Genomic DNA, 13,393 nt, shown 5'->3' with positions numbered 1-13,393 from the left:
CAGTTTCTCTCACTCAGAACATTTCTCACACTCCCCCCCTCAAATTCCTACACATCCTTCCAGACCAAATTCAATCATCCCCTCCATGAAGACTCCCTCAAACCCTCAGCCAGAATCGTTCGCTTTTTCCCATCTTCCAGTTGTTCTATGGCTATGCCTCTGTTGTCATATTTATAATACTCTGCTATAAGGATCTGGGTTTCATTCCTTCAATAAATATTTTTGCGTGTCCACTGTGTGCCAGGCATCATTCTCAGTGGATGTAGCTATGGATACAGCTACAAGTAAGGCCGGACAAGATCTCAGCTCTCACAGAGGTTATGTTCTATGCCAGTATGTCTCCTCCACTAGGCTGGGTCCATGTCTCCGTTGCTGTTAACAAACCCCTATTTTGTGTCCAATGTATAGTATCACCTTGGGAGGCCCCAAGGAAAGAGAGAAGATTGTGGCAGGCTGAGACCACCTGTGCCAAGGACAGAATCTGATCCACGGTAGGGAGTGAACAAATGTTTCTGGATGAAGAAATTGTGGAAATTATTTTAATTCCCACTCTGTGGACAAGGGAATAAAGAAATAGAGCAATTAATTCATATCCCATGAACAATGAGCTTTTGATTCCCACAAATTCAGGAGACTACACTACGTTCTGAAACACAAGAGGCTTCTTTTCACTCCATTAGCAACACTTCCCATTTTAACATTTAATATAAAGTATAGATAAAAGAATAATGCTTGCAAATTCTGCTGTTAGGCAGTAATGTCACCAGAGCTCAACATGCGAAAGTCCATCATTTAGAACCTATCTGTTCACCTCAAGCAGAATAAGAGTGGGACTTGGTCCATGTGTTTAGGTACCTCTAGTGCCTAGAATAGGGCTTGGTACCTCATAGGAACTCATACATATTTCAGTGAATAAATGAAAGAACAGAGAGGAAGAAGCATGAGGAAACGAAGAGCAGATTTCCAGGGAGAGGGAGTTAATTCATTTTCAGTCTTCTTGATTCTTGGTGTTTACAGGGCATCTACGTGAGGAAGGCCAATAGACAGCCATATGTTTGGGGTCATCAGATGCCTTGGGCGCCTTCCAAGGAAAGACTGAACAACTCTTTGAGGAGGTCACTTTGAATAAAAACAACCACCCCCCCCCAATATATATAAATAAATAAAATAAATAAAAACAAATATAAATAAAAATATGATAAAACTTTTGCACTCTGCACAAAAGAAATAGCTTTCTACACTGAAGGAAAAAAAGCCATTTGCAGGGGAAAAATAAAATTAAATAAAAATAAGCAAATAAAACACAAGAATCTAGAACAGCAAATACGGAATTTAAAACCGGCAAAGCTGGTATCACTTAGCAAAGACTGAAATCAAAAAAGATGAATCTCAAAGGTCACTTCCTTGGATATATTTTAGACTATCATATGGTGAATATATGAAAATTATATAGAACTCAGTAAGATTCTGGATGAACTGTTCCCGGTTTACACACACCCTACTATAGTCAGGAAGAGGATATTACACAGGCAGCAAGTATTTAGAGCCCCCAAACGTTCATGTCCTTTGGTCCAAGAATCCCATACCTAAGAATTTACCCTAGCAAAATAGTTCAACTATATGCACTATAGAAGCATTAAAACATGATGTGAAAGAGAAGAAAATTGGAAAAAACCCTCAAATGTCCAACATCCAGTGAAGAGTTAAACAAATCAGGGTATTTACACACCATGGAATATTATGTAACCACAAAAAATATCAGTCTGATGATTCAGCAAAAACACAGAAAATATATGAGACAATGCTAAAGTGAAAGGCAGACCATAAAATGATTATGGACACTCTAACTGCAATTATGTGTAAAATTTATTCAAGGAAGAAAAACAATTAAAAGTAAATGATACAAAGTGCTAATAAATAATATGGCTGCCAGATAAATTTTCCTTGTAGAAGGTCTGTTTTACTAGTAATAATAATTGCAAACACTTATGGGGGGAGCTTTCAATACTAAGTACTTTAAATGCTCATTTTACTTCCATAACAAGCCTATGAGGCAGATACTATTAACACTCTTATTTTACAGATTAAAAAAAAAACCCCTAAGGTTTAGAGAGACAGAGTCACTGGCCAAGATCACACAGGGATTAGGTGGCAGATCTGAGGCCGGACTTTGGTCTGGCTCATATCAAAGTCCAGGTTTTTAATCACTACACGATACTTCTGTTTAGCTTTATTTTTCAATTAAAGCATGTATTGTTTAAAAAATAAGGCCAGAGTAAAATCAAATGGCATTTCCTTTCTGTTGAAAGAAGTCCTGAGACCTTAAGTGGGTTGGCTGTAACTCTTAGAGATCAGTGCAGTGGGAGGTGGGAGAGAGGGGAGGCCAGCACAGGGATGGCAAGGGCTTGGGATAGGAGGGAGGGAGGGAATACAAACACCTCCACGGTACACACCTCTTCAAGCGCCCTGCTCACATGATTCTCCTTCTTGGCACCCTCCTGGAGCTCCATGGCCTGCTGCACGTACATTTTCCCAGCTAGGATTTCATTCTCCAGCACTGACAGCTCCTTCAATGAAATGGGCCAATTCAACCGTTCTAATGCCTTGTTTAAAGCTGCCTTGTTTTCTAAGTAACGCATTGGTTTGTTTGCACCTAACCTAAAAAAAGAAGAAGAAGAAAGAGAAACATAAAGTGATCATAATAGAAAACATATGGAAAGATGGTTTTTCTGTAAACCCTCCCCTGAGAAACATCTGTCAAAGCAGATGTCAGGTGTCAGTTGACAGAATCACAGCCATGCCTTCTGGCCCGTTAGGGCTTTGGTAGTTTATACAAGTTAGAAACAATCATCTCCGAGTCATGGTAGGCACTTTTCCCCATTACCTAATTTGGTGATCTGATTTTATAGAAGTTTGATACACATAAGTTATTTTTTCAACAATTTTTTCAGTGTATTTGGAACCCATTCCTTTCTCCCTAGGTCTAACATTTGGCAGAACCAACAGTGAGTTTCAAAGAAATGTCACACAACTATGCCTAGCAGTGACTCTGGAAAACAAAGGAAACACTAAACCCAAATATTTGTCTCAGTGCAGTAATTCTCCTCTTAGCTCATTTTATCTATTTTTATCTTCTCTCCTCTTATAAGCCTAAATAGGCCTAAACTTTCTGGGTTCACTGTTTTGGTACACAAAGAACAGAAGCCAAACTTTCTATCAGCTGATGAACAAGCTGTGTGATTCCAGGGGAACCCAGTGGGGTGTGGAGGTCCCAAGTCCTGGATTCTGTTTCCAGTCCCAGTACTTCTGAGTCAGATACTCATGGAAGAGGGTACAGGGATTGATTGATTTAGGGACATGAGGGAGGAAAAACATTTCATAATTGTCATTCTCTTCTTGCTGAAAACGTCATGGCATTTTTTAGATGTTGGGTGTTGGAAGAGCACACTGTTAAACCAGTACAGTCACAGGACTCAATCCACAAACAAACTTGTCAACAGAAGACAGCAAAAATTCTTACTAAAAAAACTACATTGGTGTGATGTCAGCAAAATGGTGAAATGAGAAACCCCAGGCCCTCATTCCCCCACAAAGATGCTGACTTAACCATATAAAGACCAAACTGCCTTTGTGAGAATTCTAGAAACCAGTTAAAACGTACCAGCCCTCCAGGAGCACAAAGCCAAGAAGAGTAGGCATTGAAGCGAGTAGGAAAATGTGTTGCATTTTGTCTGGCCAAGCCCCTCCCCTTCCCTGCCACACTGCAGAGCAACTGGGAGAAAACTCCTATTCAACATGTATCCAACATTTTGGTCTTTTGTAGGGCTGCCTGAGAGACTGGCTTCTGTCTCACTTGACTCAGAATGTTGATAAAAATGGCAGTATACTTTGGATGCCAGGTTGGGGCAGCTGAGAACAAAGGCAAATTTCATGGGTGGTTACAGCACCAAAGATACTGCAGTACCAAAGACAGACACCAGGGAGAGCAAGAGATTACGGGTTCCTGAGAAAAAAAAACGGGCAAAACCTCCTCAACTGGGAGATGACATGCACAAGCCTAGAGAAGACATATCCCCAGAAAAGGTGTGAGAGGGTCCCAGAATCTCTAGCCAGAATGATTGGTAAAGGTCTTCCCCTGTAAGAAGCCATCTGTAAAGACTGGGAGGAATGTTTGTTTTATCAAATGCCCAAATATTGCCTAAAGATACTAAGGCATACAAAGAAACAGAGAAAGATGGCCCAATCAAAGGAACAAAATAATCTCCAGAAATCTACCCTAAAGAAAGGAGATCTATGAATTACCTGACAAACAACTGAAAATAACTGTCTTAAAAATGCTCAATGAGCTCAAGGAGAATACAGACAACTAAATGAAATCAGGAAAATGATGCATGAACAAAATGAGAATATCAACAGATATAGAGACTATAAAAAGAACCAAACAGAAATTGTGGATCTGAAGAATACAATAAATGAGCAAAATGGATGGCTAGTGGGAGGCTGCTGCATTGCACAGGGAGATCTGCTTGGTACTTTGTGACGACCTAATGGGGTTGGATAGGGAGAGTGGGAGGGAGGCTCAAGAGGGGATACGGGGATATATGTATACATATAGCTGATTCACTTTGTTGTACAGCAGAAACTAACACAACATTGTAAAGCAATTATACTCCAATAAAGATATATATATAAAAAGAATACAATAACTGAAAAATTCACTAGAGAGCTTCAAAAGCTCTTCGTCAATCAGAAGAAATAAATTAGCAAATTATGACTATTTAAAGTCATAAATTGTCACAAGGACAAAGAAGGACATTATATAATGGTAAAAGGGTCTATCCACCCGGAAGATATGACAATCATAGATATATATGCACCTAATTTCAGAGTTCCCAAATATAGAAGCAAACATTAACAGAATTGAAGGGAGAAATAGAAGGAAACACTATAAAAGGAGGAGATTTCAATTTCCATTTTCAATAATGGATAGACCACCAAACAGAAGACCAATAAAGAAACAGAGGACTTGAAAAACACTGTAGATTAATTAGACCTAACAGATTAGACCTAACAGACATATACAGAACACATCACCAGCCAACAGCAGAATACATATTCTTCTTAAGTGCACATGGAACATTCTCTCCAGGATAAACCACATGTAAGAACACAAGTATTAAAAGTTTTTAAGATTAAATCATATAAAGTATAATCTCCAATAACAATGGAATAAAACTAGAAATCAGTAGCAGAAGGAAAACTGGAAAATACACAAATATGTGGAAATTAAACAACCCACTCTTAAACAACCAATGGGTCAAAGAAGAAATCATAAGGGAGATTATAAAATATCTTGAGATATTTTAAAATAAAAATACAGTATATCAAAATATCTAAGATACAGCAAAAGCAGTCATAAGAGGGAAATTTATAGTGCTAAATATTTACATTAAAACAGAGGAAAAATCTCAAATCAACAACTTAACTTTACACCTAAAGGAACTGGGAAAATGGAGAATAAACTAAACCCAAGTTAGCAGAAAGAAGGAAATAAAGATTAGAGCAGAAATAAGTGAAATAGAGTATAGAAAAACAATAGAAAAAAATCTATGAAACTAAGAGTTAGATTCTGGAAAGAACAACAAAACTGACAAATGCTTATTAGCTAGATTAAGAGGAAAAAAGAGAAGATTCAAATAACTAGAATCAGAAAGGAAAGAGCGAACATTACAACTGTTGTCACAGAAATAAAAAGGATCATAAAAGACTACTATGATCCATGATACACCAACAAAATGGATAATCTAGAAGAAATGGATAAATTCCTATAAAATTATAACCAACTAAGACTGAATCAGGAAGAAATAAAAAATCTGAACAGACCTATAACTAGTAAGGAGACTGAATCAGTAAGCAAATAATTTCCAACAAGCATGAGCTCAGCACTATGTAGCTTCCATGGAGAGTGCTACCACACATTCAAAGAAGAATTAACACCAATCCTCCTCAAATACTTCCAAGTATTTTGGAAATACTTCCAAATATTTAATATTTAAGAAGAGGGAACATTTTGAAACTCATTCTATGATGCCAGCATTACCCTGATACCAAAGCCAGACAAAGATACTACAAGAAAACTACAGCCCAATATTCCTTGTGAACATTGATTCAAAAATCCTCAACACAATACTAGCAAACCAAATTCAACAGCATATTATGAAAGGATTATACACCATGAAGAGTGAGATTTTATTCCTGGAATGCAACATACAAAAATGAATCAATATAATACATCACAGTAACAGAATGAAGGAAAAAAACCACTTGATCATCTGAATTGATACAGCAAAATCATGACAAAATTCAACACTCTTTCGTGATTAAAAAATCAAACACTCAACAAACTAGGAATAGAAGGAAACTATCTCAATATAATAAAGGCCTCATAACTTACTCAAACCTTGCTTTAGATAGTGAGGAGGGAAGTGATGTCATGAAAGATGGTAAAGTAGAGAAATCAAGGAATTTGTCTTTTCACCAAAACAACTATGGATAGAATTAGCTATTTTGGAACTCTGGAATCTAGTTGAATACTTACAGTATCCAGGCGAATGCTTGATGAAGAGAGAGGCTTGCATTTAGGGAAATCTCTGTCAGGTCACTGGCTGACCGCAGAGATGAAACAATACTTCAGTGAACACACATGACAAGGAATATAGTCTTTGCAAAAATAGTGTGGAAAGACACTAAAGAAACAACTGCAGCCTTCATCAGGCAACAACAGAAATTTCTGGGGAGGGTAGAGAATCTAATTTCCAGAGTTACTACGTTACAATGTCCAAAATGTTCAGTTCTCAATAAAAAATTACAAAGAAACATGGAAGTATATAACCCATTCACATGGAAAAAAGGCAACTGACAGATGAAGTCCAGACACTGGATTTGGTAGAGAAAGACTTTAAAATAACTGTCTTAAATATGCTCAAAGAGGTGAAGGGAACCATGGACAAAGAACTAAATGAAATCCTGAGAATGATATATGAGCAACTAGACAATATCAATAAAGAGAAATTATGAAAATGAACCAAACAGAAATTCTAGAGCTGAAAAGTACTATAGGTGCAAATGAAAAATTCATTAGAGGGTTTTAACAGTAGATTTGAGCAGGCAGGAGAAAGAATCAGCAAACTTGCAGATAGATCAAATGAGATTACATAGTCTCTGGAGCAGAAAGAATACAAGAATGAAGAAGAGTCTAAAGGACATATGGGATTCTATCAAGCTTAACAACATATGTATTATGAGAGTACCAAAAGGAAATGAGAGAGAAAAGGGTGAAAATATTTGGCAAAAATGAAATAATGACCAAAAACTCTCCAAATTTGATGGAAGACATACATCTACACAATCCAAGAGGCACAGTGAATGAAAAGCAGAATACACTCAAAGAGAGCTATACCAAGACACTATACTACAATCAAACTGTTGAAAGACAAAGACAAACAGAGAATCTTGAAAGGAACAAAAGTGGCTCATGAACAAGAAATCCTTAATAAGATCAACAGCTGATTTCTTATCAGAAACCATGAAGTCCAGAAGGCAGCGATAGGGTTTGTTTGTTTATTTATTTATTTATTTAGGCCGCACCGCATGGCATATGGGATCTTAGTTCCCTGAACAGGGATCGAACCCATGCCCCCTGCATTGGAAGTGCAGAGTCTTAACCACTGGACCACCAGAGAAGTCCCATTGATATGGTATATTTAGAATGCTGAGAGGAAAACACTATCAAGCAAGGATTCTATATCTGGCAAAACTATCCTTCACAATGAAGGACAAATTAACACATTTGTTAACACATAACAAAAGCCAAGGGTGTTTGTTGCTAGTAGGGCTTCTCCATACAGGAAATGCTAAAGAGACCTCTTCAGGATGAAATAAAAGGACGCTGGAAGACAAGTTACACTGGCCATATGAAGAAATAAAGATGACTGGCAAAGATGACTACATAAGTAAATATAAAAGCTAATATTCTTGTATTTTTGGTATGTAACTCCTCTTTTGTTTCCTATATTATTTAAAAGACAAATGCAGAAAACAATGATTATAAACGGACACATAATGTAAAAGATGTAATTTGTGACAATAACAATATAAAGAGGGGATAGAGCTGGATAGAAACAGAGATAATGTACACTATTGAAAATAAGTTGATATCAATTCAAACTACTTTGTTATAAATTTAGGATGTTAACTGTAATCTCCGTGTAATCATTAAGAAAATAATGAAAAACTGCAAAAAAGGAAATGAAGAGGGATCATAATGATACGTTAGAAAAAAATCAAATACAAAAGAAGGCGATATTGGAGGAATTGAGAAACAAAATAGACAAGACATATACAAAACAAATAGCACAATGACAGAAGTAAGTCCTTCATTATCAGTAGTTACTGTAAATGTAAATGGATTAAACTCACCAGTTAAAAGACAGAGATCGGCAGAATGGATTAAAAAACCATGATCCAACTATATGCTACTATAAAGAGACCCACTTTAGACTTAAAGACACAAATAGGTTGAACGTGATAAAATGAAAAAAGATATTCCATGCAAATAATAACCAAAAGAGAGCTGGAATGATTATACTAATGTCAGATAAAATAGATTTTAAGTCATACACTTTTACAAGAGAAAAAGAAGGACATTATTTATATTAATAAAAATGTCAAATCATCAAGAAGACATAACAACTGTAAATACATATGCATCTATCAACAGAGCCCAAAAGTATATGAAGCAAACATTGACAAAATCGAAGGAAGATATAGACAGTTGTACAAAAAGGAGACTTCAATATCCCACTTTCAATAACAGAACAACCAGACAGAAGATCACAAAGGAAACAGAGAACTAGAAAACACTATAAAACAACTAGATTTATATATAGAACACCTCACCCAACAACAGTAGAATAAGTATTCTTAAATGCACATGCAACATTCTCCAGGATAGACCATATGTTAGGTTGTAAGGCAATTCTCAAAATATTTTAAAGATCAAATCATATAGAGTACCTTTTCCAGAACAGTGGAATGAAGCCAGAAATAATAACAGAGATAAAACTGGAAAACTGGAAGTATATACATACAAATTTAAACACCACACTCTTAAAACAACCAATGGGTCAAAGAAGAAATCACTGTTAGAAACTGGAAATTAGAAAATACGTTGAGATAAATAAAAATGAAAACACAATATATAAAAACACATGGGATGCAGCAAAGCCAATGGTCAGAGGGAAATTTCTGGCTGTAAATGTCTAGTAAAAAGGAAGAAACATCTCAAATCAACAACCTAGGTGTACACCTTAAGGAACAAGAAAAAGAAGAGAAAACTAAATCCAAAGCCAGCAGAAGGAAGGAAATATGAAAGATTAGAGCAGAGATAAACAAAAGAGAGAATAGAAAAATAACAGAATCAACAAAATGAAAAGTTGGTTTCTGACAATATCAACAAAATTGGCAAAGCTTTAGCTAGGCTGACTAAAAGGAGAAAAGACAGAACTACTAAAATCAGAAACAAAAGCAAGGACATTACTATTGATCTTACAAAAATTAAAAGGATTATAGAGAATAATATGAACGACTGTATGTTTTCAAATTAGATAATCTATACAAATGGACAAATTCCTAGAAACACACAAATTACCAAAACTGACTTCACACAAAATAGACAATCTCAACAGCCTATAATAAAGACATTGAATCAGTAATCAAAAAATCCCCCAACAAAGAAAAGTCCAGGACCAAAAGGCCTCACTGATGAATTCTACCAAACATAAAAAGATCAATTAACATCAACCCTATTCAATCCCAAAAAAACAGAAGAGAGGAGTCACTTCCGAATACATTATATGAGGACAAGATTCATCTGATACCAATGCCAGACAAAGATGCTAAAGAGAAGAAAACTACATGACCATTTCTGCTTATGAATATAGAACTAAATAGCCTCACCATATTACTAGCAAAACAAATCCAATAGACCATTAAAAGGATTATACACCATGACTAAGTGGGATTTATCCCAAGAATGCAAGGGTGGTTCAACCTAAGAAAATCAATTGATTTAATACACTACATCAATAGAACAGAGGAAAAAAATACCCATGTGATCATCTCAATAGATGCAGGAAAAGCATTTGACAAAATTCAACAAACACACTTTCATGATAAAAACAAGCAACTTGGAATACAAGAGAACTTCCTTATCATGATAAAGGGCATTTATGAAAAATCCACAACTAACATCCTGCTCAATGATAAAAGACTGAAAGTTTTCTCCCTGTGATCAGGAACAAGACAAGAATGCCTTCTTTCACCACTGCTATTCAATATTATATTGGAATTCTCAAATCAATTAAGCAAGAGAAAGAAATAAAAGACATACAAGTTGGAAAGAAGTAAAACTATCTCTGTTTGTAGATGACATATTTCTATACATAGAATATTCCATAGATTCCCCCCCACTGCAAAACTACCAGAACTAATAAAGTCAGCAAAGTTGTAAGATCAACACACAAAAATAAGTTGTATTTCTACATACTAGCAATACTAGTTATATTTCTATATGCTGGAAATAAAATTAAGAAAACAATTCCATTTACAATAGTATCCAAAAGAATAAAATAATATAAAGGTAAAAGACTTGTACACTGAAGACTACAAAATATTGCTGAAGAAAACTGAAGACTTAAATAAATGGAGATACCCCAAAGTGACCTACAGATTTAGTGTAATCCCTATCAAAATTCCAATGGTTTTTTTGCAGAAATGAAAAAGCTAATCCTCAAATTCATATGGAACTTCAATGGGCCACAAATAACAAAACAATTTTGAAATAGAAGAACAAAGTTAGGAGACTTTCACTTCCCAATTTCAAAACTCACTACAAAACTACAGTTGTCAGAAGAGTGTGGTACTGGTATAAAAATAAGCATATAGACCAATGGAATAGAAAGAGAGTTCAGAAATAAATGAAAATATATATGGTTATTGGTTTTTGACAAGTATGCCAAGACTGTTCAATATAGCCTCTTAAACAAATGGTACTAGAAAATAGTCTCTTATACAAATGTTACTAGAAAAAAATGGGTATCTTCATGCAGAAAAAAGAAGTTGAACCCCTACCTCACTCCATATACAAAAATTCACTCAAGATGGATCAATGACCTAAATGTAACAGCTAAAACCATAGAAGTATTAGAAGAAAACACAGTGGTAAATCTTCATGACTTCATATTTGGCAATAGATCCTTAGATTTGACACCAAAATCATGATCAATGAAAGGAAAAATAGATAAATTGACTTCCTAGAAATTAAAAACTTTTGGGCAAAAAAAGGACATTATCAAGAATGTGAAAAGACAATCTATAGAATGGGAGAAAATATTGGCAAATCATATATCTGATAAGGTTTGATATCTAGAACTCTTACAACTCAACAACAAAATACAAACTACTCAATTTACAAATGGGCAAAAGACCTGAATAGATATTTCTCTGAAGAAGATGTACACATGACCAACAAGCACACAAAAGAATGTTCAACAATATTGATCATTAAGGAAATGCAAGTGAAAACCACAGTGAGATATTACTTCACACCCACTAGGATGACTTCAGTTTTTTATTTTTATTTATTTATTTATTTATATAAATTTATTTATTTACTTATTTATTTATTGGCTGCATTGGGTCTTCGTTGCTGCACGCAGGCTTTCTTTAGTTGTGGTGAGTGGGGGCTACTCTTGGTTGCGGTGCGTGGGCTTCTCATTGCGGTGGCTTCTCTTGTTGTGGAGCATGGGCTCTAGGTGCATGGGCGTCAGTAGTTGTGGCATATGGGCTCAGTAGTTGTGGCTCGCGGGCTGTAGAGCACAGGCTCAGTAGTTGTAGCGCACAGGCTTAGCTGCTCCGCTAAGGGGATCTTCTCGGACCAGGGCTCGAACCCGTGTTCCCTGTATTGGTAGGTGGTTTCTTAACCACTGCGCCACCAGGGAAGCTCGATTTCAGTTTTTTAAAACAAGAAAAATAACTAGTGTCGGCAACAATGTGGAGAAACAAGAACCCTCATACATTGCTGTATGTACGAGGTGGGAATGTAAAAAGATGCAGTTGTGGAAAGTAAATGAAGTTTGGCAGTTCCTCAAAAAGTTAAACACAGAATTACTCTGTGACCCCGAATATCCACGGCTAGGTATGTACTCAAGAGAAATGAGAACACATGTCCACACAGAAACTTCTACGCATTTTGCAGCATTGTTCATAAAAGCCCCAAAGTAGACACAACCCAAATATCCATCAATGGGAGAATGGATAAACAAACTGTGGTATATACATACAACGGATCATTACTCAGGCATAACAAGGAAGGAAATACTACATATGCTTACAACTTGGAGGCACCTTGAAAACATTAAATTTTTACATTAACTAAGTAAAAGAAGCCAGACACAAAAGGTCACATGATATATGATTCCTTTCATATGATACATGCAGAATATGCAGATTCACAGAGACAGAAAGCAGACTGGTGGTTACCAGACGGGGAGAGAGGAATGGGGAAGGATTACTTAATGGGTGCAAGGTGTTTTCTGAGATGATAAAAAAGTTTTGAAACTAGAGGGAGGTGGTGGTTTGCACAACATTTTGAATAACTTAAATACCACTGAATTGTACATTTAAAAACTGTTAACTGTAGGTTATGTGAATTTCACCAAAATTTTAAAAATTTTTAAAAAGTGAGAAGAAACTGGCTTACTTTTTTTTTTCCTCTTGAGATAATGCTTGCCAAACAATTTTATTCAGGCGCCTGTTTAAAAAAAAATCAACAATAGTTATTTAGTAGCAATAGTTCATTTCATGACAAAAAGCTGACCCCGCGCAGGGAGATCCCAAGCCACGCAGCACCACCACCGCAGGACCACGTCATTGCCACTCACTCAAAGAGATTGGATGTGAGTGTCTCCCACCCTCAGCATCACTGCGGAAGCCTCATGGCTTTGTGGCAATCATGCTAAATATTAAAGGAGGGCACAGCTCTCAGCTGGATCAGGTAAAACCCGGGCTGAGAAAAGGCAGCAAACAAACTGGTCCTCATTATCCCTGCAAGAAGATATTTCTAAACACCCACTGCTTTTCTTCATAAGGAAAAATATGTGTGCCCTTAGCCTGCCTTCTGTAGACATTCTTCTGTCTGGATTCTCAGAGCAAAAAAAAAAAAGGTTAATAGGGTCATAAATAAAGAGGATTGGGACACACTTTAGAGATCAACCAGCCTGATCTCCTTGTTTTCCAAACGCAGCCGCTGAGAGGGGCAGACAGATGAAACGCC

At 36.3% G+C, this 13,393-nt stretch overlaps 1 protein-coding gene across 1 annotated transcript in view; it reads right to left on the bottom strand.

Annotated features, from left to right (window-relative positions):
* VWA3B (von Willebrand factor A domain containing 3B) overlaps positions 1-13,393 on the bottom strand; it is a 205,972-nt gene that overhangs the window by 32,710 nt on the left and 159,869 nt on the right. The window contains exons 20-21 of the mRNA XM_068564559.1: positions 12,821-12,871; positions 2,454-2,658 (exon numbers count right to left, since the gene is read on the bottom strand). Of these exons, the coding sequence (XP_068420660.1) occupies positions 2,454-2,658; positions 12,821-12,871 (256 nt within the window). The remainder of the gene's footprint in view (positions 1-2,453; positions 2,659-12,820; positions 12,872-13,393) is intronic.

Source organism: Eschrichtius robustus, chromosome 15 (genome assembly GCF_028021215.1).
Source record: "Eschrichtius robustus isolate mEscRob2 chromosome 15, mEscRob2.pri, whole genome shotgun sequence".
In the NCBI taxonomy this organism is placed as follows: Eukaryota; Metazoa; Chordata; class Mammalia; order Artiodactyla; family Eschrichtiidae; genus Eschrichtius; species Eschrichtius robustus.
The sequence above is the reverse complement of the archived record's forward strand: the minus strand, read 5'-3'. Positions and strand labels throughout refer to the sequence as shown.